Here is a 27,831-nt window from a genome sequence, read left to right as displayed (position 1 = left end):
AAAACGGTTGAAGTGGCAGTTGACTGGTTCACTTTCTCCTTCTGTAGTTTGAACTTTTGAGTTTGGAGTCCGGACTAGCTCTTGCTGGCCATCCATGGAGGCTTCCCATGCGGGCACACACAGTGCCACCTCTTCCGCCGATAACCTGCTTGGTATCGTCGTTGAGCGCTCCATCGACGATGCTCGCATTGCAGAATTGGGCATCCGCTCCTGGCCTAAGTGAGTCCTTTACCGTGTTCTTTTCCATGTATATATGTGCATGTGTGTGTATGTGTGAAGAGAGAGAGAGAGAGAGAGAGAGAGAGAGAGAGAGAGAGAGAGAGAGATTGTGGTCGTCAGCACATATTCTTTGATCATCGAAACGGTTTCTGCACGATTATTGCATCTATAGGAGGCATGCGCAATGTGGTTTTTTATTTTTAAACTCCCAGGGTTTGACATGGATGTCAACCAGACAGATTAAGTTCTGTATTTGGTGCAAGGTACAGCTCATAACAGTGATACTAGATCAGTTTATGAGCTATCCAATGGGCGTCCGCATTGCAAACATTTCTCATTTCAAGCAGTAGGGAAAGGTCATTCAAGGACCTAGGTCATGCAAGGACCTTTCCCTGCAATACAGTGACCCCATGGTGACCGGCTGAGAAGGCGTACATGGAGCAGCTGCAGTGGTCGTTTCCGTTGCAGCAAGCCAAGGGAATGAATGCTGCAGATCAGCTGCTCCCCTAGCTCCCAACTTTGTTGGTATTCTGCACATTTTTGCGTATGGTGAGCCATGTGAACAAGGCAGCTTGTTATGCCTGTGAGAATGCTTGGGTATTTCTAGGTGCTTTACCTTGTCAGGTAGGTGTCTTTGAAAGGTATGATTATTGGTGATGGTTTTTCTTGTTTTAATCTTCTGTATTATTTGCAATATAAACCTTTAAGTGTCCACACTTTTTGTGTGTTAGAAGCTATACAAAGTATTGACCTATCTTTTATTCATCTTGTAGTGTAAATCAGATGTTTATGACCTTACATTAAGGTTATAAGTTGAAGTATGAGAAGTTCTATTAAGGAGATGGCGATGTTGAGTTAAATTTCACTGCATTACTACAGGAATATCGAAGAGAAAATGCAAGTGAATAGGTCTTCCAATGATGAGTGTCATGATCTGAGCTGCTTTGGCATGTTCCTGTGCTTTAAAACACTGATTTGATTCTATCATCTGCCACATATGACAAGGTATGCATGCTGCGTGGGATGAAATATGTTGGCTGCTGCAGAATGTTGGGTGTCTTACTTGGGGGAGGTTCACGCTTACATACAAAGGTTATTTTAGAGACTATTGGATATGCTTTCACTTTTGTTTAGGGCTCTTTACATTGTCTAGGAATTGTATATCTTCCGCAATAGAGTGCATTTCTACTCGGGTGTATTTATAGTGAAACCGTCTTTAGCAGGCTACAATGCCACTTTCACAGGACACACAGTTAGTATAGTTGGTCTAGGCCAGTTCACACTGGACGGACTCTTTGGGCTGGGCAGTGACACGTGGCAGTAGGGATATGGATGGTGGTCTAGTGGATATCGTGGCCAGGTCACCACCACTCAGTTTGGGGATAGATTTAGATGGCTGACATTTATGAGCCGTTGGTGGCTCTTTATGGTTGTACACATGAGGAGTAGCTGTTGGGTCATGATTTATCTTCTTCATATATGGTCCATTGTCGTCATCTAGAGTAGCGAGTCTATACACAGCACGTCTACACCATCCCTGCACATTTGAGCCTCGACACCCCCATTGTACCTATGAGTTGTGGGTTGGAGCTGAGTGTGCTGCCACGCCAGAGTCTGTATCAGTTCTTTGGGATAGTCGAGTCCTATGTTCTGGTCTGTTGTGTCTCTGTGTGATCAGTTGTTATCTTTTGTTCCTTTCTTTTCAGTTGTTCGAGTGAGATTGTCACGCACATAGCACTGAGGAGCACCCAATGTAGAGAGCACGACACACTATCCGCGCTACAGGTGCTCTCATTTTTGGCAATCACGGTGGGACCTCAACTGAAGTCTCACTCTCTGTTGAGGGTACAAATCGTGAAGCTAGTTGGTTTTTACCTAGCTTCGCCTACTTTGCCTTGCGTTGTGTAGCCTGCTAGTCTTCTCTCGCCCTGGTCCAACCAGCTCTCGTCTTGGTCTAGTCCTTCCTCGTCCCTGGTCTAGTCCCTCCTCATCCTTGGTCAAGCCCTCCTTGTCCCTGGTCCAACCTGGGGTCTAGTCACTTGCCTGGTCTAGTAGGGTCTAGGCCTATCTTCAGCCAGTTAAAGCAATTAAAGGTCTTCTTGCCCAAAGCTTGGTTGGATCTGTGGTCGCTGCATGACACATACAAGGTGGTCTTTAGAGCGTCAAAGCGCACTACTGAGTCCTCTAAAGTACTACAATAGAAGACGACCCTTGGTACGGAGTAGAAGTCCATCAACCTCATCACCCATACCTCCACATACGGCATCACCCATTCCTCCATTCGGCTCCACATCTTCCAGGTCACCTTCCCCAGTAAAGCTCTCTCCTATTTTGTTATAGCAGGCTATTGAGCAACAGGCTCCTGAGCAAGAGGCCATGGAGGCGTTGGCCAGTGTTTTGGCCAAGGTAAACATCAAGTTTTCTACCTTCAAGGGACTCTCTTCAGAAGATGTAGACGACCATGCAAGGAGGTTTGTATCTCTCTGTAGGGGTCGTGGTCTTAATAGAGAAGATGCTTATTTGGTACTCTTTCCATCTACCTTAGATGGCTTAGCAGACAAATGGTACAGTCAGTTTGCATAGAACCATTTTGCAACTTGGGCAGCTTTAAGACAACAATTCTGTGCAGCATTCAGGCCAGGTGACTACCAGGAAAAGGTTTTGGATGAGTTGGCCAACATGATGCTCCAGCAAGAGGAGACTTTTGCAGAACTTATGACTAAAACCAAGTCTTTGGTTGCCAAGCTTCCCCAGCAACCTGGTGAATTTATGCTTAAGAAGTGGGTGGAGAAGGCTCTTCCCAGAACTTCTCAGCAAAAACTCCGAGAGAGTCTCCGACTAGACGCCACTCTGGAGGAGTTTGTCGCAGCTGCTACTAGGATGGAGGGGGCTAGGAAGCTGTTCACCAACTCCCCTCACATAGAAGCCCTCCCTGTGCTTTCGGAAAGTCCTGCTGATCCATTGACTTCTTTACGTAGGGAACTTGAAGCCCTAAAACTACAACGCGCTCTTCAAGAGGAGAAATCAATCTCTCTTAGACAGGAGAAACCACCACATCTTGAGGCTTTGGTTCAAATCAAGAGAGAGCTAGAAGAGCTTCGGTCTCAGCAGGAGACTAAGGCTATGGTATGGTACAGCTCGTGTCGCTCTTCAGGACATCCTCCACAAGACTGTCCTCTTCGGGCTTATTGCCACTTCTGCGAAAAGTCTGGGGATGAAGACAAGGATTGCTACTATATCAAGGGATTGCGGCAAATACAACAAAGACTAGGTCCTCTCCAACAAGGGATAGCACATGCATCCAACATGGTTGCACCCTATGGCCATCAAAACCCGATGCCACCTCTGCTGACAACACCTCATATGCAAGGTATGCACAACAACTTTGCAACCCCCAGCTTTTATCATGCTAGTACTCCTTCAGTTCCCCAAAGCTTCTACACGTCAGCATCCGGCCCCATGCAGCAAGGGCTGAGACCACCTCGCCCCTCAAATAGGCCAATTTTGTACTATAGGTGTGGAGAGTATGGACATTATCAGAGCAAATGTCCTTTGCCAGAAGGGTCCCCTCCTTGCCGACACTGCCCTGAAGCTAAGGATCACTATAGTAAGGACTGCCCAAAACAACGTGCATCCACATCTGCAAGCACAAGCTAGAACCAGCAGGAGTTTACATTCCCAAAGGTTAACCTCATCACAGTCAGGCCCCGCCTTCCACTCTTGCAGTTGCCTCTTGAGATGGGTTGAAGCAGGTTGAAGTGCTGGCCAGTGTACTCACACGGGCACAGAGAGCTTGGAGTCCTACATGATTTCTTATCCAGCTGCTCCCCTCAGCGACTACAAAAGTCCTCGTCTCACTGTGTCTATTCTTGGGCATCATTTCTCAGGTGTCATAGTGGATGGTGGATTTGGAATCAATCTGATGCGAGAATTTACTATGTTGGCTTTAGGTCTGCAGCCTACCGGCCCTGCTCCGTTCACTGTTACATTGGCGGACCAGAGGACAGTCTATCCAGTGGGCATAATAGATAAGGTGCCTCTGAAGGTACAAGACTTCACATTTAGCTTGGATTTTGTGGTGGTCAGTCTTCCCCAGGTGGAGGGAGGATTTCCTTTGCTTATTGGTAGACCTTGGTTGCGGCATACTAAGGCACTTCATGATTGTGGAAACGACGCCATGTAGATACATACTCCTAGATTCCCCATGCAACCAATTTGACTCGAAGGAGGGATGGACCCAGTGGTTCATCACAGCTCTGTCAGTACAGTCCAACCTCGAACCTGAGCAGCCCATCCCACTTGACGGGTCTGACGAAGACCTGCTCCAGTGGTTGGAGGCTACCACATCGATGCAATGCTATGTGGTCTCTATTCAAGCCTCACCTGTGTCTGTAACACTCTCTCTCCTAGCTCCTCAGGTTGACACCAGTGTTCCAAGCCTTACAACAGAAAGTGTGCCAGTCGAGGAAGTAAATGTGTTAGTCCCTGATGCCCATGATTCAAGTGTTCCTCTGATGGAAGCCGTTGGCCTTGGTGAACCTATAACACATCACCAAAGGGGGAAGAAATCTCCTCTGCATGAGATCGCTAATGTTCCACCTCTTCCTCTAACATCTCTTGGGTCTGACGTCCCGCCCAGTCAAAAGCACTCTGCTATGTCTGTGTCTAAAGACTTACCCTTCGAGGAGCTTCCACCACGATGGTTACAAGAGGAGTATGCAGAGTTTCCGATCGATCAAACACGAGCCCATGATGTCTTGAAGCTCCAAGAGGCAGCTCACTTTTCTTCTTCCGAAGCACCCTCCCCAGTTACACCTCCTGACCCGGTCAAAGAAGTCAACCTGGGCGACCCTGACAATCCTCAACACGTCCTCTTAGCAGCTTGGTTATGGGAGCATCCTGCATTACTTGATCAGGTAGTTTCTTTCATATACTCTTTTAAAGATGTTTTTGCTTGGTCCTACAAGGATTTGGAAGGGATCCCACCAGAATTGGGTGTCCACACTATCCCTCTGGTTGAAGGGGCTAAGCCTGTCAGAGGCCGAGCTTACAAGCTCAACCCAAAGTATGCAGAGGGTGTCAAGTCAGAGCTCAAAAAAATGCATGTGGAACACTCTGAGTGGTTATCGCCCATGGTGATAGCGCCTAAGAAGCAGTCTAATAAAATCCGTGTGTGCGTCGATTATCGCGCTTTGTACAAGGTAACTATCCCACATGGTTTTCCCACATCTTTCACTGAGCGAGTGCTAGAAGATGTAGCAGGGCATGTATTGTACAGTTTCATGGATGGGTTCAGTGGATACAATCTGTTGGGCATCCATCCAGGTGATCAAATTAAAACGGCCTTCGTGACTCCCTGGGGTATTTTTATCTACACTAGAATGTCGTTTGGGTTGAAAAACACTCCACCTTCCTTCAATCGAGTAGTATATCTCATATTCTGTCCTTTACTTACGGATCATCTTCGCATCACGATTTTTCGACCTTCTCAGGTGCTCAATGTTCAACCCCAATGGAAAATCTAGAAGAGCACCTCGCTCAGCTCTCTGCTTTCTTCCTCAGGTGCAAAGAGGCACGTCTAAAGCTCAATCCTAACAAATGTCATTTTTTGGTCAGTGAGGGCACACTCATAGGCCATGTGGTGTCTGCCAAAGGTTTAGCGCCTGACCCAGAGTCCTTCACAATGCAGACTATTGAGTATGGCTTTCCCCTCATCTTGGATTACTCTACCTACTGACAGGACACCATCCGGTGGTGGTCCGTGCGGTCTCTCGGTGATTGTTGCAGCTTACGATAGCTTCTACAGTGCAGACTGTTTAGTTTGGCTTTCCTTGATTCGGAGGACGTTTACGGCGCAGATCATGCATCTGGCTTTCCTGGAGTTTTACACAGCTTAGCGAGCTGGCCACACTTGGTTGCAGGTTTATGCATTGACAGGCTTCCGTGCATTCTCATGACGGCTGGGCTTCTCCATTTTCTCCAAACGGTTTGACTACAGCCACCACAGATCGTATTGGACAGGACACTTGCAGGTCTATTGGCACCTCTTTTATGACAAGGAGTTGTTTTCACACTTAGTTCGGGACCTTCACACAGTACCTTCACATTGTATCAGCGGAGTACAGCAGTTTGCTACACTGCTCGTTATGGCACTTTACCATGGAGATTTCTTGGTGGTTGTGACACCCCAGATTGCTGCTGCACTCACGGAGTTCGCCGGTGTGTTGTCTTTCAGTGGACATCGCAGTAGACATCTTCGTTATTTGCCTCACATCTTCGGTTTCACGCGGTTTGTTCAGCATCAGGTGCTGAGAGGGGGTGTTAGACTTACAACACTCTGCTGCTTCATAGGTCTAGGGCATACTTGTACGGCTGGTATGTCTCCGGGCTGGCCACCCATAGTCTAGGTTGTACCTGGTCCGGCCACCCGAGTTTGGGGCCAGCCGTCCACATTGTCTGGGCGCCCTTATATATTTCCATATATCATTTTTGGGCGCCCTCATATATTTCCATATATCATTTTTTTGCTGGATTGTGGTCATTTTTATCAGGCCTTGCCCTACCTCCCCTTGGGCACCTATTTATAGGGCCAGGGGGGTACCCACTTCCACATCTCTCATCTCATAGAGATCACACATCTGATCGTATTGGGTCTTCTGCTCTGGTAGTCATGGGGGGACTGATCGCCCCCTCTTCACCATCTCTGGCGTTTGTGTCTACTCTCTCTCTCTCTCTCTCTCTCTCTCTCTCTCTCTCTCTCTCTCTCTCTCTCTCTCTCTCTCCTCTTCTTGAGTCAGGACTCGCGTGAGGCGTGGCGGCTCTTTCATGAGGAGTCCCCCCCCCCCCCCCCCCCCCCCCCCCCCCCCCCCCCCCCCCCCCCCCCCCCCCCTCCCCTCTGCTATTTCCTCCACAGAGACCTGGGGGCAGTACGCATCATCTTTGTACACAGTACATGGACAGCCGGCCCTCCCCAATCCCCCCGATCCATGCCCACATGCATGTGTCTTTTTCACCGCTGAGATGGTGAAGAAAGCTATTGACCGGATGAAGACTGGGAGAGCATATGATCATGATGGCCTAGTCGCTGAGCATTTCATGCATGCTAAAGACCTACTAGCAGAGCTTCTAGCAGTTATGTTTAACCGGGCCATGTGTGAGGGCCTACCAGACTCTTGGAGCCTATCTACGATCATACCTATCTTCAAATCAGGAGACCCCATGGAGCCTGGGAATTATCGCACTATTATGATTGGGCACACACTGGCACGGTTGTATGCATCCATTCTGGAGCAACAGCTGAGTAGATGGGTAGAGAGGGAAGGGATACGTGCAACTGGGCAGGCAGGATTCAGGAGAGGCTTCTCTACTCTTGACCATATCCTAACACTCAGGGCCATCATCGAGGAAGGCAGATCTCATGGGAGACGGATCTATTGTAGCTTTGTGGACTTTCGCAAAGCTTTCGACACGGTCCCTAGAGCTAGACTGATGCGCAGACTACAGGAAATGGGAGTACCCACAGAACTCATTTGGAGGGTCATGGCATTGTACAGATCAATAGTAGGGCATGTACGCACCCCGAAGGGACTTTCTACACCGGTTCACTCCACTATTGGGGTGAAGCAGAGCTGCCCGCTCTCTCCTACTCTTTTCGGTATGTATGTGGATGAGGTTTCTGATTACATTGACAACGATGGGGATAAAGGTGCTCAGTTGGCAGGGACATGGATTCCACTTTTGTTATATGCTGATGACATAGTGTTGATCTCCGAATCCCCAGATGGAATGCAACGTCAATTGGATGCTTTGCATACGTTTGCCCACGAAAGTGGTTTGTCTGTCAACGTGGGTAAAACCAAGGTTATGGTGTTTAATACCACCCCACAGTGGATCAGGAGGTTAGCACCTACATTCACATACGGCCAGGAGACGGTGGAGTACACAGACGCTTACACTTACCTTGGAGTGGTTTTTAGCGGACCTACATTCTCACTCAGAAGAGCAGCAGAGACCAGACTTACTAGAGCCCACGCAGCATTGGGTAGATTGGAGAGGATGTGTTCGCAGGTTCAGTTTCAGGAGCCCCGGACGAAGCTCTGGCTCTATGACACCTTGGTGGCTTCAGCACTGCTTATGGAACCGAGATATGGGGACCTTCACTGGATCACCTCGAGAGGCCGGGTCGCTCAGACGGATGGGGGAACATGGAGAAACCTCTCGTCTCTATGATCTCGCGGCTCAGTACAGCCAAGGCATCAGTACCACGGGCCATTATCCGAGCAGAGCCATCGGCCCCCCCACTTGTGGTGGAGGCACTCACCAGATCAGTCTCCTTCATAAACCGCACATGGACACTTCCTAGAGACAGATATGCTCGCATAGTACTTGAATCCTCTCGATAGCTAGCCATACAAGGAGACACAACATGCTGGTATGGGGAGATGACATCATGGTTTCAGGCACATGGGTTCAGCATAGACAGGCTTCCACCATTCCAATACTCATTGGATGCACCATCTCTCACTCTTACACAGTCAGAGATCACCAAGCTCATCCGCCAAGACCTGACCCAGCTAGACACCAGGAGGACATGGATACAACCAGCACAGGAATTGGGCACGAAGATGGCTTTCTACAGAGACCACCTCCTCCAGCTTACGGAAGATGGTTTTGTGGCGAGACCCAGATACATGGATACCCACTTGTCTCATGGGATACGATGTGCTATCGGCAAGTTACATCTTCTCACCAGTTGCGGATTGAGACTGGGAGATACAGCGGAGTACCAGCAGAGGACAGGACATGCCCCTTATGTAACATGGAACCTGAGACAGAGCTACACTATACATGCCGCTGCCCCGTCTACTACGAGATACGAGGCCGCTTCCATTGCTTGTTCAGAGAGGGTTTTGGACCGCTCTCAAGAGTCATGGGATACGAAGATCAGAGATGCTTTGGTTTGTTCTTGCTCGAGCTGCGTAGACATAGAGATAGCCTGATGAATGGCGAGGCTAGCCAGTCTCAAAGACGGATCATAGACTTCTTCAGAGCAGACACAGGACAACCGCAAGAGCCACTCCCACAGCAGAGCTCCCCCCCGTCTCACACCAGAGGCACACTGATTGACCGAGCGATTGAACTGGGAAAATCCAGGCGCCCGTGACTGCGAAGAACTACACAGCATCGACGAAGGCTACGACAGAAAATTCGGAGCACGCTGGCCAGGCATACACGACGCCCGGTCAGACTACTTACCATGGAGGAAATTGATGAGATTCGCCAACGACCGATGCTAGATCTCTTGTGATTCAGCTATCCCAACAAGCCGCCCATTATTCTGCTTAGTTTTTTGCTTGACTCACATAGACCAACTTAGGACCCCATAGTATATATCTTTGTTTTGTACTGTCGTTAGGTTATTTTGTTACTCTGACTTTGTATCAGATCCACCACTTTGTAACTTTCGGGTCTCATAGGTCATTGTGGCCTTTTGAAGACGTTAATATAACATTTCATTTCATTTCATTTCCTCGCCACAATGTACATAACTTCACAAAGCAGAATATAGGAGAGCAGATCGTGGCCCTCTCTCTCTCTCTCTCTCTCTCTCTCTGGAGATTGGAAACAGGGTATGCAGGAGGCAGCAGAGACATTTGAGGGCAAAAGGCAGCATACACAGGAGCATCGCGGGCACTGCATGAGAATGCGCAGGCTGCAGAGGCTTATGCGCAGGGCTGCTCACTACTGAAAACCAGTAGCGCGCAGAGGAACGATTGCAGGGCTGAGGGCATTCGGGACGAGGCGGAGGCTGCAGAGCAAAGCACGACAGGGCCTCTCTCAGCGTTGCCCTGAGACCTGCACGCACTGCCCTGCGTACTCCTGCTGAGGCATACGCGAGAGAGTCCCGCATGTTCTACGCGTAGCACGTCCGGCAAACCTACGCACGCCCAGTTGTTATACGCGTAGGAAGTCACGCCCCAGTTGTTCTACGCGTAGGAAATCAATATCTCCTATGCTATTTCATTTTAAGCCTTACGGAAATTTTAAGTTAAAAGAGATTTTAAGCCTTAAAGTTTAAAGGCCTTTAAGCTTTGAAATAAACTTTTAAAGGTTAAAAGTTTTTAAGCTTTCCCTAGTGCCCTACCCCACATTTGTGGCTCGGGTTCGATGGATCCGCCTACCGAAGGGGAAGGCCCGGGTGTAGATAGCTACACCACCCCAAAAAAAAAGACGGCTACTTTCAAACGAAGAAACAGAGATACTGTAGTATCACCATGATCCTTACGAGTCGGGAAAACCTCCAGGATACATGATGAGCTACTGATGGAGAAGGTCCAAGTGATGCTCAAATCAGAGCTAAACTATATGAGGGATGACATCAGGAAGGAAATGCACGCGAACGCTGAGAGCTACAAGAACTCCATGTATGGAGACATGATGAGAGAACTAAGGAGAGAGATCCGGGGGATACAGAATGAGGAAATTCAGACCGTGAAAACGGAATTACGAAACCTAATCAAGGCCGAAGTAAATGTAACAGAATGCGTTATGCAAAAGAAACTCGATGAGGCAGTAGCAAGTTTTGAAGCATGGAAAACAAATATGGAAAAGCACATGGGGGAAAAAGATGCAATAATCGAGGAGCTTAAAGGAGAACTTGCGGCTTGCAAATCTGCAACTAAGAAGAAGCGAGACGACCAACCTTCGGTGCTGAAGGAGCTCGAGAACATGAAGGATCAGATGAAAGCTCTACGGGAAGGAGATGAACAGAAATCGAAAACGGCATCTTCCTGGAGGAACGTCTTGTTAAGACACAAGAAAAGGTTGATGAAGGAGAGAAATGGATTGAGGATGCGAAGAAAGGGAAGGCCCAGATGCCTGAGACGACACCTACCTCCACCATTATTAATATGACCATTGAGGAAGAGCAGAAAAGGAAGAATCGGGCTCTGCATGTGCGGGTCACAAGAGTCAAAGACAAAGAGAATGTAGATGAAGAAGTGAGGGAACTGCTACAACGCATGGGCATCACAGAGCCTACTCACACAAGTGCATGGAGAGTGGGCAAGAAAGGAATCGACGAGAAGGGAAACGTAAAGGATAGGGCACTTATTCTCCGCTTCCCTAATATAGAAATAAGGAAAGAATTTCTAAAGAAGAGGCCAACTCTTAAGAAAATCGGTATTTTCCTGGGAGATGACCTTACATTGGCACAAGTGGCACACATGCAAGAGTTGATGCCAGAGATCAGGGCAGCAAGAGAAAAGGGGAAAATCGCCTTTTATAGAGGAGGGAAAGTAGTGGTTTTGGAAAAGCACTCATCATGACGGTGTGAGACCTATGGAGCGACGCTCCAGATAGCGGCGTGGAATTGTAATGGATCATATATGCTAGATGTAGGTGCCTTTGAAGACAGCTTTAGGGACAGAGACATAGTTTTCTACTCAGAGACACACCAGATACCGGGACAACTTATGCCACATGTGAAGGGGTATTTATGGGAAACAGCTGGTTGATCAGACAAGAGATCTCTACGAGGTAGCCGGGGTTCAGGAGGAGTAGCAGTCTTATTTAAAGAGGAGCTGAGACCACTACTACAGATTATCAGGAAAGATGAACAAGCAAGGTATATGTGGGTGAGAATGAGAGCCGAGATAGGTAGATTTCTATATATCGCTATATGCTACTTCCCTCCAAGTACATCAGTCTACTCCTCACCTAAAGGAGAGTCCCCTTTTTGCATATTGAATAATGACATATGGGAGTTCTCTAGAGATGGAGACATCGTTCTCTTAGGAGACTTTAATGCCAGAACGGCCAACTCTCAAGCAGTATTCTATGATACTTCTGAGGAAATGCTGAGAGAAGTGGATTTATCACAGGAGGGGCTTACTAGAAATTCACAGGATAAAGAACACACTGAATATGGGAGACATCTCATGGAGATGGCAACTTGGCCATACTTAATGGTCTAGAGAATTTCCCTTTATATGGGGGATTCACATGCTTCCCGCATAGACATGGGGCCAGTACAGTGGATTATGTCATGACCACACCAAGCTTTATTTCTAGTATCGACGACTTTAAGGTGGGACCCAGACCGGTTGGGATTGCAGTGGATCATGCTCTCTTGACCTTATCAATCTCCTTCCAATACAATGCCTCTCAAGTCCAAAGGAAGAAGACACACACAAGATATACTTTCACGCCAGAGACTGATTCAGTCTATGTGGAACAGATCTATGATAGGATGTGGGCAGCCGAGCCAGTATATACTGTAGAGGAGATTACCTCTCAACTAACAGAGATACTACATGGAGCAGCACAAGAGGCATACCCACATACTCAGCCTGATCAGAAGAGAGGATCTGGGAACATGCCTCAAAACAGTTGGTACGACGAGGAATGCAGAGAGACGAGAACCCAGGTCCAGAAAGAGCTTACACTTGGGATCATCACATATAAGCAGTCTCGGATTGCTCTTCGACGTATAGTACGTCGCAAGAAAAGGGCATTTTTAGCCAAACTGGAGAAGGATTTATATCAGCTCTTCTTGAGTCAGGACTGACATGAGGCCTGGCGTTTATTTCACGAGCACTCATCACCTTCGACAATTACTTCTCCTGAGATTTGGGGTCAATATGTAACATCATTATATACGGTATTTGGACAGCCTCCATTACCAGATCCTCTAGAGCCACGCCCTGCTACTAGTACTTTCTTTACTGCCGAAATGGTGGAAAAAGCCATTGATAAGATGAAGACAAGAAGAGCATATGATCATGAGGGTTTAGTAGCAGAACATCTGATCCATGCAAGGGATCTACTTTCAGAAGTCCTTGCTCGTCTGTTTAATCGGGTCATGTGTGAAGGATTACCTGAATCTTGGAAGTTATCTACTATCGTACCTATTTTCAAATCAGGGGATCCTATGATACCCGGGAACTACCGTACCATTATGGTGGGTCACACATTGACCCGACTGTACGCATTCATTCTGGAACAAAAATTGAGTAGATGGGCAGAGAATGAGGGCATAAGGGCAACAGGACAAGCTGGATTCAGGAGGGGTTATTCCACTTTAGATCACATTCTTACGCTCAGAGCCATTATTGAGGAAGGAAGAGCAAGCGGGAGAAGGATGTATTGTTGCTTTGTGGATTTTCGGAAAGCTTTTGATACAGTACCAAGGGCCAGATTGCTGCGCAGAATGCAAGATTTAGGGGTCCCCAAAGAGATTATCTGGGGGATCATGGCCTTATACGGGTCAGTAACTGGTTATGTACGTACTCCAGAAGGGGATTCCGACATTGTTCATTCCACCGTTGGAGTAAAGCAGGGATGCCCACTGTCCCCTACTTTATTTGGTATGTATATAGATGAGGTATCAGATTACATTGATAGAGAGGGTGACAGAGGTGCTCAACTTGCAGGGTCATGGATCCCTTTGTTGTTGTATGCAGATGATATTGTATTGATAGCAGAATCACCAAATGGAATGCAGAGGCAGTTAGATGCATTACATAAATTCGCGGAGGGCAGCGGACTGTCGGTAAATTTGGGTAAAACCAAAGTTATGGTGTTTAGCACCACACCACAGTGGGTTAGGAGATCGGCACCTACATTTGCATATGGCCAGGATACAATAGAGTACACAGATGCATACACATACCTTGGTGTGGTATTTACAGGACCGAAGTTTACTCTTAAGAAAGCTGCGGATGCTAGATTGTCCAGAGCCTCTGCAGCCTTGGGAGGGTTGGAGAGGATGTGTTCACAAGTGCAGTTTCAGGAACCATGAACAAAACTTTGGCTCTTTGATACTGTGGCGGCTTCGGCTATGCTGTATGGGGTCCAGATTTGGGGACCATCTGTGGATCAGGATAATTGGAAGTCAATGGAGAGACCTTTGGTATCTATGATTTCCCGAATGATTAGAGCCAAGGCCTCCGTACCGCACGCGATTAGCCGAGTAGAACTAGCTGCCCCTCCAATAGAAATTGAAGCTCTTACCAGATCATTGTCCTTTATACATGGTTTATGGGATAGAAATAATTGCCGATATACTAGATTGGCCCTCGAATCCTCTCGACAATTAGCAATGAAAGGAGATACATCATGTTGGTATGCGCAACTGTCCTCGTGGTTTCACAGACACGGGTTCAGTATTGAAAGATTACCCCCCTTCCAATACTCTCTTGAGGCTCCATCACTGGCAATCACACGAACGGAGATTAATAAAATCATCCGCCAGGATCTTATACAGTTGGACACTAAGAGGACATGGGTAGACCCTACACAAGAATTGGGCACGAAGATGGCCGACTACAAAGAAAACTTCCTACAGCTATCTGAAGATGGCTTTGTGATTCGCTCGAGCTACATGGATACCCACCTGTCTCATGGTTTGAGATGTGCTATTGGTCAGATTCGTACATCCTCACACCAGTTGGAAATTGAATTTGGGAGATTTAGGGGAATCCCACTTCAGAGCAGAATTTGCAAGTTATGCGGAATGGAGCCGGAGACAGAATTACACTACAGATGCCACTGCACCGTATACTATGAGATACGTGGGCGTTTGCATTTCCTGTTTAAAGAAGGCTTTGGACCTCTAGATAGAGTCATGCAATACCAAGATCAAAGGTGCTTAGGCATGTACCTACTGGAACTACATCGGCACAGGGATAATCTAATGAGAAGACAAAGAGCACTACAGCCTCAGAGGCAGATCACAGATTTCTTCGGATCGAGAGAAGCAGGAATGGAAGGAGAAGCGAGAGGCCAGCAACGAGCACAAAGGAGTACCCACATTCATACCAAAGGCACCCTCATTGACAGGGCATTGAGCTTAGGAAATCGAGACGACCACGACCGAGATGCAGAAGCACACTTCACCGGAGGAGACTACAACAAAGGATTAGAAGCATTCTAGCCAGACACCTAGAATGCTCCTAAGAAGTTTATCTAATACCTTGTATTTAGTTTTTCTTATTTATTTTCACATTTTCACACTTTTCAGACATTGTAACAGACTCACCACTTTTGTATCAGTTTGGTCTCATAGGTCACTCTGGCCTTTTGAAGACATTAATATAACATTTCATTTCATTTCATCTCTCTCTCTCTCTCTCTCTCTCTCTCTCTCTCTCTCTCTCTCTCTGTCTCTTCTGTATACGTGCACTCTCACAAGTATTACTTTCTGGTCAGAGATACCAAAGTAAAGGAAAATGACATGTACTTACGCTGTTCTCTCACTGCGACGGCCTCTATTGTCTCATCCACACTATTCTGTGTGGTTTCCATCAGATTCTTTACACATCTTTACAGTCCCGGGCTAAGAGGTTTCGAGCCCAGGTGCAGTCGGTACAGTCTATCTTTCAATGCTTTGCAGCTCCTTTGTTGGCTGGATTATTAACATACATGTAAGCCTTGTGGATGTGGATGCCGAGATGCAGAGTATGCACTCCAAAGCAAAAGGGAAATCTATTGCCCATACAACAAGTTTACCTGAGAAGAAGAAGAAGAAGAGGGCTCGAGTGGTGAAGGACACAATAGAATCTCTAACATCGCTGCCAGTATCTGAAAGCCAGCAGCTTTGGGTGAAGCACTCCGTACAGCGCCCCTGTATACTTACGCTACTTGTTATGGGGTATGCTCGGGTGTTTCGAATCACACTATGCATGTTTCAGTTGTGGCTTCTACAGTGTGTCCCTCTCTCTACTTCTGCTATTTTCACTCCTACCACAGTGACTAGCTCCCAAGCCCCGCTTGCACTTGCCTCTTCTCCTATACCTATCCTTGTTGCAGCCACTCCACCTGTCTCTACTCCACCAGAGAGGCATGCTCCCAGTCCACCACCAGCAGTGCCACTTGCCAGCCCTCTCCCACCTGACACTGTTGCGGGATCTTTCACAGTTTCGGACTGTACATCACTTTTTCGGCTATTTGAGGATATATTGCAGAAGTCCAGGCAAGCCATTGTACCATTGAGCTTGGGGCAGAACTGTTGGCAGCTACTCACCAGCGCCACTCTACTACATACGCAACTATGGAGGACTCTGCGTGTCGCAGAGAGCGCGATTGCGAATAGAGACGCCACTATTTTTTCTTTGTGACAAGCATTGCAAGAAAAGTCTAAAATCATCGACGACCTCCGACCTCAGATGCAGGGACTTCGGGAAGTGCTTCTACACAATGATAAGGGATTTCGGGCTCCAGTGAGTAGGGGTTATGGCTGGACAGGGCAGGGGATACAGGTACAGACTCCTGTTGAGTATGTACAGTCAGGTAGCTTTGTCCATTTCATGGGACCCTCTACACACACTTCTGTCGGATACGGCCAGCCTCAACACTTTACCTACTATCCTCAGGGGCTTCAGCCATCGGCTTCCCTACCAAATATGCAGTCGACACAGCATTCTTTGCCATTGCCTGGCTGGTGCACATCGACACGGCTGTGTTGGTCGACGCCTTGAGTACACTGCAGGTCAAGTGCTTCCATCAGTTGCGCAGCAGGTGACAACTCTCGTCACCAGGAGCCAGTTCGTCCAAAGCAGTAGAGCTCATCAGCAGCAGCCTCCCACTATCGATTTGATAGCTCCTCCCCCAGAGGTGGATACTTCAGGTGCAGCAGTGGCTCATTTTTCTTTTGTACATATAGGGACTTCTCGGTTCTCTCTGCAGCAGTGTTACTCTCAACGGGACGGTGAGTGGTTTTGTGGCGGGTAACCTGTAGCAGGACTAAAGTGTCGCAGGCACTAGACAGACAGCTAGTTGCAGTTGGGTTGAGTCCACACTAGACGGACTTTTGCCTGGACTGTGACACGTGGCTCGCATACGGGTGGTGGTCTAGCGGATGCGGGGCTAGACCACCACGACCACATTTTTGGGAAAGTCTTAGCTAGATTAGATATTTGTGAGCCGTTGGTGGCTCTTTATGGTTGTATATATCCATAGTTGTTTGGGTTTTATAGGGATCATCTACTTTTGTGTGGTCAGTCTTCTAGAGTCTATCATCTTGAGTTGTACACAACACATCTGCACCACCCCTGCATAGTGGAGCCTCGAAGGCGTCGGAAGTCAATCTGTGACCGTCTATGAGTGACGTCCCCCAACAGCACCTCCTTCTGAAGTCTGGCTCTAGTCTGGCAGCACTCCTCATCGTACCAGCTGTTCTGAGGCATGCTCCCTGATCGGCGGCTCTGCTCAGGCTTGGTGTGTGGGTATGGTTCTGCTGCTGCCTCATGTAATGTTTGTGTCAGTATAGTAGTTAGCTCCTCCAGAGGTCGCCTCGGGTCCTCAGTGCATAGGCGTCTGTAGATTCCGTCCATGTATACAGAATCCGTCTCCGGTGTGAATGTGTAGCGAGTGGGGGCTGCTACTCGTGGCCTGTGTGCTACACTGAACTGGAAGGAGATGGTCATCGACCCTAGAGCATGATCCACTGCCACCCCGACCGGTCTGGGCCCAACTGTGAGATCCTGGATACTGGAGATGAGATTCGGCTGTGCCATGACATAGTCCACAGTGCTGGCTCCATGTCTGTGTGGGAAGCATGTAAAACCTCCTGCAGCAAGAAATCTCTGTAGGCCGTTCAAGATGGCCAATCCATGTGCAGAGAGAGAGAGAGATGAAATGAAATGAAATATTAACGTCTTCAAAAGGCCAGAATGACCTATGAGACCAAACTGATACAAAAGTGGTGAATCTGTTACAATGTCTGGGTACCTTAGTACTAAAGTACTACGTGTGAAAAGTGTGAAAGTGTGAAAATAAATGTGAAAAACTAAATACAAAGTATTAAATAAACTTCTTAGGAGCATTCTGGGTGTCTGGCTAGAATGCTTCTAATCCTTTGTTGTAGTCTCCTCCGGTGAAGTGTGCTTCTGCATCTCGGTCGTGGTCGTCTCGATTTCCTAAGCTCAATCGCCCTGTCAATGAGGGTGCCTTTGGTATGAATGTGGGTACTCCTTTGTGCTGGCTGCTGGCTGCTGGCCTCTTGCTTCTCCTTCCACTCCTGCTTCTCTCGATCCAAAGAAATCTGTGATCTGCCTCTGAGGCTGTAGTGCTCTTTGTCTTCTCATTAGATTATCCTTGTGCCGATGTAGTTCCAGTAGGTACAAGCCTAAGCATCTTTGATCTTGGTATTGCATGACTCTATCTAGAGGTCCAAAGCCTTCTTTAAATAGGCAATGGAAACGCCCACGTATCTCATAGTATACGGTGCAATGGCATATGTAGTGTAATTCTGTCTCCGGTTCCATTCCACATAACTTGCAAATTCTGCTCTCAGGTGGGATTCCCCTAAATCTGCCAAATTCAATTTCCAGCTGGTGTGAGGATGTACGAATCTGACCAATAGCACATCTCAAACCATGAGACATGTGGGTATCAATGTAGCTTGGGCAAATCACAAATCCATCTTCAGATAGCTGTAGGAAGTTTTCTTTGTAGTCGGCCATCTTCGTGCCCAATTCTTGTGTAGGGTCTACCCATGTCCTCTTAGTATCCAACTGTATAAGATCCTGACGGATGATTTTATTAATCTCCGTCCGTGTAATTTCCAGTGATGGAGCCTCAAGAGAGTATTGGAAGGGGGGTAATCTTTCCATACTGAACCCGTGTCTCTGAAACCACGAGGACAATTGCGAATACCAGCATGATGTATCCCCTTTCATTGCTAATTGTCGAGAAGATTCGAGGGCCAGTCTAGTATATCGGCAATTATTTGTATCCCATAAACCATGTATAAAGGACACTGATCTAGTAAGAGCTTCAATTTCTATCGGAGGGGCAGCTAGTTCCGCTCGGGTAATCGCGTGTGGTACGGAGGCCTTGGCTCTAATCATTCGGGAAATCATAGATACCAAAGGTCTCTCCATTGACTTCCAATTATCCTGATCCACAGATGGTCCCCAAATCTGGACCCCATACAGCATAGCCGAAGCCGCCACAGTATCAAAGAGCCAAAGTTTTGTTCATGGTTCCTGAAACTGCACTTGTGAACACATCCTCTCCAACCCTCCCAAGGCTGCAGAGGCTCTGGACAATCTAGCATCCGCAGCTTTCTTAAGAGTAAACTTCGGTCCTGTAAATACCACACCAAGGTATGTGTATGCATCTGTGTACTCTACTGTATCCTGGCCATATGCAAATGTAGGTGCCGATCTCCTAACCCACTGTGGTGTGGTGCTAAACACCATAACTTTGGTTTTACCCAAATTTACCGACAATCCGTTGCCCTCCGCGAATTTATGTAATGCATCTAGCTACCTCTGCATTCCATCTGGTGATTCTGCTATCAATACAATATCATCTGCATACAACAACAAAGGGATCCATGACCCTGCAAGTTGAGCACCTCTGTCACCCTCTCTATCAATGTAATCTGATACCTCATCTATGTACATACCAAATAAAGTAGGGGACAGTGGGCATCCCTGCTTTACTCCAACGGTGGAATGAACAATGTCGGAATCCCCTTCTGGAGTACGTACATAACCAGTTACCGACCCGTATAAGGCCATGATCCCCCAAATAATCTCTTTGGGGACCCCTAACTCTTGCATCGTGCGCATCAATGTGGCCCTTGGTACTGTATCAAAAGCTTTCCGAAAATCCACAAAGCAACAATACATCCTTCTCCCGCTTGCTCTTCCTTCCTCAATAATGGCTCTGAGCGTAAGAATATGATCTAAAGTGGAATAACCCCTCCTGAATCCAGCTTGTCCCGTTGCCCATATGCCCTCATTCTTTGCCCATCTACTCAATTTTTGTTCAAGAATGGATGCGTACAGTCGGGTCAATGTGTGACCTACCATAATGGTACGGTAGTTCCCGGGTATCATAGGATCCCCTGATTTGAAAATAGGTACGATAGTAGATAATTTCCAAGATTCAGGTAATCCTTCACACATGACCCGATTAAACAGACGAGCAAGGACTTCTGAAAGTAGATCCCTGGCATGGATCAGGTTTTCTGCTACTAAACCATCATGATCATATGCTCTTCTTGTCTTCATCTTATCAATGGCTTTTTTCACCATTTCCGTAGTAAAGAAAGTACTAGTAGCAGGGCATGGCTCTAGCAGATCTGGTAATGGAGGCTGTCCAGATACCATATATAATGATGTTACATATTGACCCCAAATCTCAGGAGAAGTAATCGTCGGAGGCGGTGAGTGCTCGTGAAATAAACGCCAGGCGTCATGTGAGTCCTGACTCGAGAAGAGCTGATATAAATCCTTCTCCAGTTTGGCTAAGAATGCCCTTTTCTTGCGACGTACTATACGCCAAAGAGCAATCCGAGATTGCTTATATGTGATGATCCCAAGTGTAAGCTCTTTCTGGACCTGGGTTCTCGTCTCTCTGCATTCCTCGTCATACCAACTGTTTTGAGGCATGTTCCCATATCCTCTCTTCTGATCAGGTTGAGTATGTGGGTGTGCCTCTTGTGCTGCTCCATGTAGTATCTCTGTTAACTGAGAAGTAATCTCCTCTACAGTATATACTGGCTCGGCTGCCCACATCCTATTATAGATCTTTTTCACATAGACTGAATCAGTCTCTGGCGTGAGTATATCTTGTGTGTGTCTTCTTCCTTTGTGCTTGAGAGGCATTGTATTGGAAGGAGATTGATAGGGTCAAGAGAGCATGATCCACTGCAATCCCAACCGGTCTGGGTCCCACCTTAAAGTCCTCAATACTAGAAATAAAGCTTGGTGAAGTCATGACATAATGCACCGTACTGGCCCCATACCTGTGCGGGAAGCATGTGAATCCCCCAGATAAAGGGAAATTCTCTAGACCATTAAGTATGGCCAAACCATGCATAGTTGCCATCTCCATGAGATGTCTCCCATATTCAGTGTGTTCTTTATCCTTTGAGTTTCTAGTGAGCCCCCTCTGTGATAAATCCACTTCTCTGAGCATTTCCTCAGAAGTATCATAGAATACTGCTTGAGAGTTGGCCGTTCTGGCATTAAAGTCTCCTAAGAGAACGATGTCTCCATCTCTAGAGAACTCCCATATGTCATTATTCAATATGCAAAAAGGGGACTCTCCTTTAGGTGAGGAGTAGACTGATGTACTTGGAGGGAAGTAGCATATAGCGATATAAAGAAATCTACCTGTCTCGGCTCTCATTCTCACCCACATATACCTTGCTTGTTCATCTTTCCTGATAATCTGTAGTAGTGGTTTCAGCTCCTCTTTAAATAAGACTGCTACTCCTCCTGAACCCCGGCTACCCCGTAAAGATCTCTTGTCTGGTCGACCAGCTGTTTCCCATAAATAATCCTTCACATGTGGCATAAGCTGTCTCGGTATCTGGTGTGTCTGTAAGTAGAAAACTATGTCTCTGTCCCTAAAGTTGTCTTCAAAGGCACCTACATCTAGCATATATGATCCATTACAATTCTACACCGCTATCCGGAGCGTCGCCCCATAGGTCTCGCACCATCATAATGAGCGCTTTTCCAGAACCACTACTTTCCCTCGTCTATAAAAGGCGATTTTCCCCTTTCCTCTTGCTGCCTTGATCTCTGGCATCAACTCTTGCATGTGTGCCACTTGTGCCAATGTAAGGTCATCTCCCAGGAAAATACCGGTTTTCTTAAGAGTTGGCCTCTTCTTTAGAAATTCTTTCCTTATTTCTATATTCGGGAAGCGGAGAATAAGTGCCCTATCCTTTACGTTTTCCTTCTCATCGATTCCTTTCTTGCCCACTCTCCATGCACTTGTGTGAGTAGGCTCTGTGATGCCCATGCGTTGTAGCAGTTCCTTCACTTCTTCATCTACATTCTCTTTGTCTTTGACTCCTGTGACCCGCACATGCAGAGCCCGATTCTTCCTTTTCTGCTCTTCCTCAATGGTCATATTAATAATGGTGGAGGTAGGTGTGGTCTCGGGCATCTGGGCCTTCCCTTTCTTCGCATCCTCAATCCATTTCTCTGCTTCATTTTCTTGTGTCTTAAAAAGACGTTCCGCCCATGAAGATGCCGTTTTCGGTTTCTGTTCATCTCCTTCCCGTAGAGCTTTCATCTGATCCTTCATGTCCTCGAGCTCCTTCAGTACCGAAGGTTGGTCTTCTCCCTTCTCCTTAGTTGCAGATTTGCAGGCCGTGAGTTCTCCTTTTAGCTCCTCGATTATTGCATCTTTTTCCCCCATGTGCTTTTCCATATTTGTTCTCCATGCTTCAAAACTTGCTACTGCCTCATCGAGTTTCTTTTGCATAACGTATTCTGTTACATTTACTTCGGCCTTGATTAGGTTTCGTAATTCCGTTTTCAAGATGTGATTTTCCTCATTCTGTATCCCCCGGGTCTCTCTCCTTAGATCTCTCATCATGTCTCCATACATGGAGTTCCTGTAGCTCTCAGCATTCGCGTGCATTTCCTTCCTAATGTCATCCCTCATATAGTTTAGCTCTGATTTGAGCATCACTTGGACCTTCTCCATCATTAGCTCATCATGTATCCTGGAGGTTTTCCCAACTCGTAAGGATCCTGGTGATAGTACAGTGTCTCTGTTTCTCCGTTGAAATGTAGCCGTTGTTTTTTTTTTGGGGTGGTGTAGCTGTCTATACCAGGCCCTTCCCCTTCGGTAGGTGGATCCATCGAACCGAAGACACAAATGTGGGGTAGGGTACTAGGGTACTAGGGTGAGGGACTGAGAATAGGGCAAAACTTAAAAGTTTAACTTAGAACTGAAATGAAATGAAATGTTATATTAACGTCTTCAAAAGGCCAGAGTGACCTATGAGACCAGAAAGTTACAATGTGGTGGATCTGATACAAAGTCAGAGTAACAAGATGACAAAATGACAGAATGACAAAATGACAAAATAAAATACTATGGAATCCTAAACTGCTAGGTGTGGACTAAGCAGCTAAACAGCTAGCTGGGATAGCTAGATCACAGGAGATCCAGCATCGGTCGCTGGCGGATCTCATCAATCTCCTCCATGGTCAGTAGTCTGATCGGGCGTCGTGCATGTCAAGCCAATGTGACCCGAATCCTCTGATGCAGCCTCCATCGATGTTGCGGAGTCCTCCGCAGTCATGGGCGTCTGGATCTCCCCAGCTCAGTCGCTCGGTCGATCAGTATGTCTCTGGTGTAAAGCAACGAGCTCTGCTGTGGTAGTAACTCCTTCGGGTGTCCAGTGGCAGCTTTAAAGGAGTCTGTGATCTGTCTCTGCAACTGGCTAGCGTCTCCTCTCATCAAGCTCTCTCTGTGTCTGCGCAGCTCGAGCAAAAACAAACCCAAGCATCTCCGATCCTCGTACCGCATGACTCTAGATAATGGTCCAAAGCCCTCTCTGAACTAGCAATGGAAGCGGCCTCGTATCTCGTAGTAGACGGGGCAGTGGCATGTGTAGTGCAACTCTGTCTTAGGTTCAATGTCACACAGGGGGCATGTCCAGGCCTCTGCTGGTACTCCGCTGTATCTCCCAGTCTCGATCCGCAGCTGGTTTGAAAATGTGCGTATCTAGCCAATAGCACATCATATCCCATGAGACAAGTGGGTGTCCATGTATCTGGGTCTCGTCACAAAACCATCCTCTGTAAGCTGGAGGAGATGCTCTCTGTAGAAATCCATCTTCGTGCCCAGCTCCTGTGCTGGCTGTATCCATGTCCTCTTGGTGTCTAGCGAATGAGCATGGTGATCTCGGACTGTGTAAGAGTCAGCAGTGAGTATTGGAAGGGAGGCAATCTGTCTATGCTGAACCCATGCGCTTGAAACCATGATGTCATCTCCCCATACCAGCATGCTGTATCTCCTTGCATGGCTAATTGTCGAGAGGACTCAAGTGCAAGGCGTGCATATCTGTCTCTAGGAAGTTCCCACATGCGGTGTATGAAGGAGACAGATCTGGTGAGCGCCTCAACCACCAGTGGGGGGGCAGCTAGCTCTGCTCGTACAATAGCACGTGGTACTGAATCCTTGGCTCTAATGAGCCGCGAGATCATAGAGACCAGAGGCTTCTCCATGTCCCCCCATCCATCACTGCGGCCTGTCCTCCCGTGATGATTTAGTGAAGGTCCCCAAATCTCAGCTCCATAAAGCAATGCAGAAGCCACCAAAGTGTCAAAGAGCCAGAGCTTCGTCCGAGGCTCTTGAAACTGAACTTGTGAACACATCCTTTCCAATCTACCCAATGCTGCATGGGCTCTGATCAATCTAGTCTCTGCTGCCCTCCTCAATGAAAATGCTGGCCCACTAAAAACCACTCCAAGGTAAGTGTAAGCATCTGTATACTCCACCTTCTCCTGGCCGTATGTGAAGGCGGGCGCTGACCTCCTGATCCACTGTGGGGTGGTATTAAATACCATGACCTTGGTTTTACCAAGGTTGACGGACAAACCACTTTCCTGGGCAAACCTATGCAAAGCATCCAAGTGACGTTGCATCCCCTGTGGAGAGTCGGAGATCAACACAATATCATCAGCATATAACAATATTGAGATCCATGTCCCTGCCAACTGTGCACCTCTATCACCATCTCTCTCAATGTAGTCAGAAACCTCATCTACATACATACCAAATAGAGTAGGAGAGAGCGGGCAGCCCTGCTTCACCCCAATAGTGGAGTAAACCGGTGTGGATAGACCCTCTGGGGTGCGTACATGCCCCACTACTGACCTGTATAATGCCATGACCCCCAAATGAGCTATATGGGTACTCCCATCTGTTGTAATCTTTGCATCAATCTAGCTCTTGGCACTGTGTCAAATGCTTTGCGGAAATCCACAAAGCTACAATAGATCCGTCTCCCACGCGATCTGCCCTCCTCAATGATGGCTCTGAGTGTCAAGATATGGTCAAGAGTAGAAAAGCCCCTCCTGAAACCTGCCTGCCCGGCTGCGCGTATCCCCTCCCTCTCTGCCCATCTACTCAACTACTGCTCAAGAATAGATGCGTACAACCGTGCCAATGTGTGTCCAATCATGATAGTGCGATAGTTCCCAGGCTCCATAGGGTCTCCCGACTTGAAGATAGGTACAATAGTAGATAGGCTCCAATTATCAGGCAAGCCCTCACACATGGCACGGTTCTGGGGCATGCTCCCCGAACGGCGTCTCTGCTAAGGCTGGGTATGTGGGTATGCCTTTGCTGCTGCATCATGTAGTGTCTATGTCAGTATAGTAGTAAGCTCCTCCAGAGGTCGCCCTGGCTCCTCTGTGCACAGGCGTCTGTAGATCCCATCTATGTATACAGAGTCCGTCTCGCACGCGAAGGTGTAGCGAGTAGGGGTTGCTGCCCGTAGCTTGTGTGCTACACTAAACTAAAAAGAAATGGTCAGCGACACAAGAGCATGATCCACTGCCACACCAACAGGTCTGGGTCCAACCATGAGGTCCTGAATACTAGAGATGAGGCTCGGTTGTGCCATGACATAATCCACTGTGCTGGCTCCATGTCTGTGCAGGCAGCCATTAGCGCTAGATTTTGGACGTTGGAGCTTTTGAGTTTCAAGCTTTTCATGTACTGCTTTTGTAGAGCCCTTGGGGCCTTTAAATTGAAACCCAAGGCCACTCCTGACTGACGAGCTACAATGCAGAGAGGACCCTTTGGCCTTCTAACTTTGCTTAAGCGTTAATATAAAAATAAATACATAAAAGGGGCGCTAGATTTTGGGGCCAATATCTCTGGGCATGGAACTACGTCGGGCCGTGTCGACTTAAGTGAAGTTTGAACAAGTTTGTGAAGTGTTTTTAAGTGATTCTCTCGTGTGTCGTGACAGATTCCTGACTCGGGGTGTATAAGTCTGTTACACCTGACCTCCCAAGCATTCCGTGCACCTTCAAAATCTTCCAATAAATAGGCTCGGATTTCACCCATTTTGGAGGACTCTAACAGCCATTTGTTTCCTGCATTTATAGGAGACAACGGACGTACCGGAATCCCCCCCCCCTCTCTCTCTCTCTCTCTCTCTCTCTCTCTCTCTCTCTCTCTCTCAGACACACACACACATAGAGGGTGAGTTTTTTTTTGACATAGATGCTTCTTCTCTCTTATGGTGCAGACATGGCTCTGTTGAGTTGTGCGTTTGTTCAAAAAGAGGCCACCACCATATGTTGAATGAATGTTTGTATCGAGACGTTTTTTCTCCCGTAATTCAGGTTGAGGAGAACATGTTGGCATTCAAGTGGCAGAAAGAATACACATTATAGATAAAGCCATCATGGCATGATGTGGAGGTCTCTCCTTCGCTAGCAAGCCTGTACCAAGCTCATCAGCAGGAGGTAAGCACTAGCTACCCCTGAATGGACGCCGTTCATGTGTGACAGCGGCACGTTCAGGGCCACCGATCCTCTATGTTCAGGAGCATTTGTGGCTCTACCATCTTCTCTCTCACATTTCTGTCTCTAAGCAGTTAAGTTATTTTCAGTTTTTGTGATCATTAGTTCAAGTGTCCCAAATTCAGTTATTTGTGCTTCTATTCTTCACAGCAATTGATGAAGTGCTCTCAGACTTTACTACTACTGATTCATAGTGCGCTACTCATACCCCTCTGGACATGAGCTCGTGAGCTTGCATGTAGTCAGTGCCCCACGGTGGTAACAGGGAATATCTCTTGAAGCGCAATTGCTAGGAGGAGGTGCCCTAGTGGGCATGGGCATCTTGTGGCTGGAAGCTCTTGCTGTCACCTTTCTTGGAGTAGGAAGGTAGCCAATTGACTCGAAGCTAGAGTGGTGGCCCTGCACCCTTCCTCCCCTTCCCAGATGGCTGGGCATGTGATTTGTTGTAAATTATGGAATATCCTCTGAACGAGGCTATCATGTACGGTACGGGCAGAATGCATGTTGTGAATGCAGTCCCATATGAAGGTTATGCAACTAGGAATAAGGCTAGTAATATAGTACAATAGAATAGTTCTCTCTGGACCATCAGCTCAGAGACTGCCAATTTCTAGACAACAGACTTTGCGACCTTTGACAAGACAACATTCCATTGCTATGAAATTATGAATTGTGGAGTCAGCTCCCCTTGTTCCAATCACAGAATTTCGTGTTTGTGACAGGGGGGGGTAGCTTTGAGGGAACTTGCTACCTCTTTCTTTCCTTTCTTCTTCGAGAGCAGTCATGAAAGACCTGCTGCAGTTGGACTCCGTCCCACCAAGCCATTTCTGACCTTTTCAAATCACCTTTTGTGCAGATGGGGCTGTCCTCCGAGCAAGTTTCCGTGGACGTACGATGCATCAGAGACATGCTACTTAGTGAAGGGGAAGGTGAAGGTTTATCCGGAAGGATCGTCAGAGCATGTGGAAATAAGTGCAGGCGACTTGGCAGTGTTGCCCAAAGGAATGTGTTGCACATGGGATGTATTAGTAGCAGTTGATAAATATTACAAGTTTGATCAGTGAGTGTTGATTGTGGCATGCTTCTGGGCAAAGTGCAGGCAAGAGAAAAAAATGTTTTGTGTATGTACAGCTCAAGAGAACATGAGAAGTTGATGTATTGCATATGCCTCGCTGCTCTTTTGCCCTTGCAAGCTCAATTTCCTCTTTATTTTTTGAGTCAGCAATGTCTGAAACTCTGGCGATGGTAGCTTAGAGAGTGTTCTTATAACCATTACCTTCAAATGTGCATTTTCTTTTTGTGACAA

At 47.3% G+C, this 27,831-nt stretch overlaps 1 protein-coding gene across 1 annotated transcript; it reads left to right on the top strand.

Moving 5' to 3' along the window:
* Positions 1–27,831, top strand: LOC147460606 (uncharacterized). Its single transcript, XM_086508095.1, has 2 exons — positions 1–219; positions 27,382–27,831. Exons 1-2 carry the CDS (start codon positions 95–97, stop codon positions 27,587–27,589), a joined length of 333 nt encoding a protein of 110 aa, XP_086364221.1. The 5' UTR covers positions 1–94; the 3' UTR covers positions 27,590–27,831.

The sequence above is a fragment of the Adiantum capillus-veneris genome, chromosome 3 (genome assembly GCF_014529385.1).
Source record: "Adiantum capillus-veneris isolate H3 chromosome 3, ASM1452938v2, whole genome shotgun sequence".
NCBI classification, from domain to species: Eukaryota; Viridiplantae; Streptophyta; class Polypodiopsida; order Polypodiales; family Pteridaceae; genus Adiantum; species Adiantum capillus-veneris.
This window is presented reverse-complemented; position numbering and strand designations above follow the sequence as displayed.

Excerpts from the sequence above, each read along its gene's own strand:
- LOC147460606 (XM_086508095.1), top strand. The coding sequence starts at position 95 with ATGGAGGCTTCCCATGCGGGCACACACAGTGCCACCTCTTCCGCCGAT. Across the intron at positions 220-27,381 it reads GGCATCCGCTCCTGGCCTAA|ATGGGGCTGTCCTCCGAGCA; the intron begins GTGAGTCCTTTA and ends CCTTTTGTGCAG.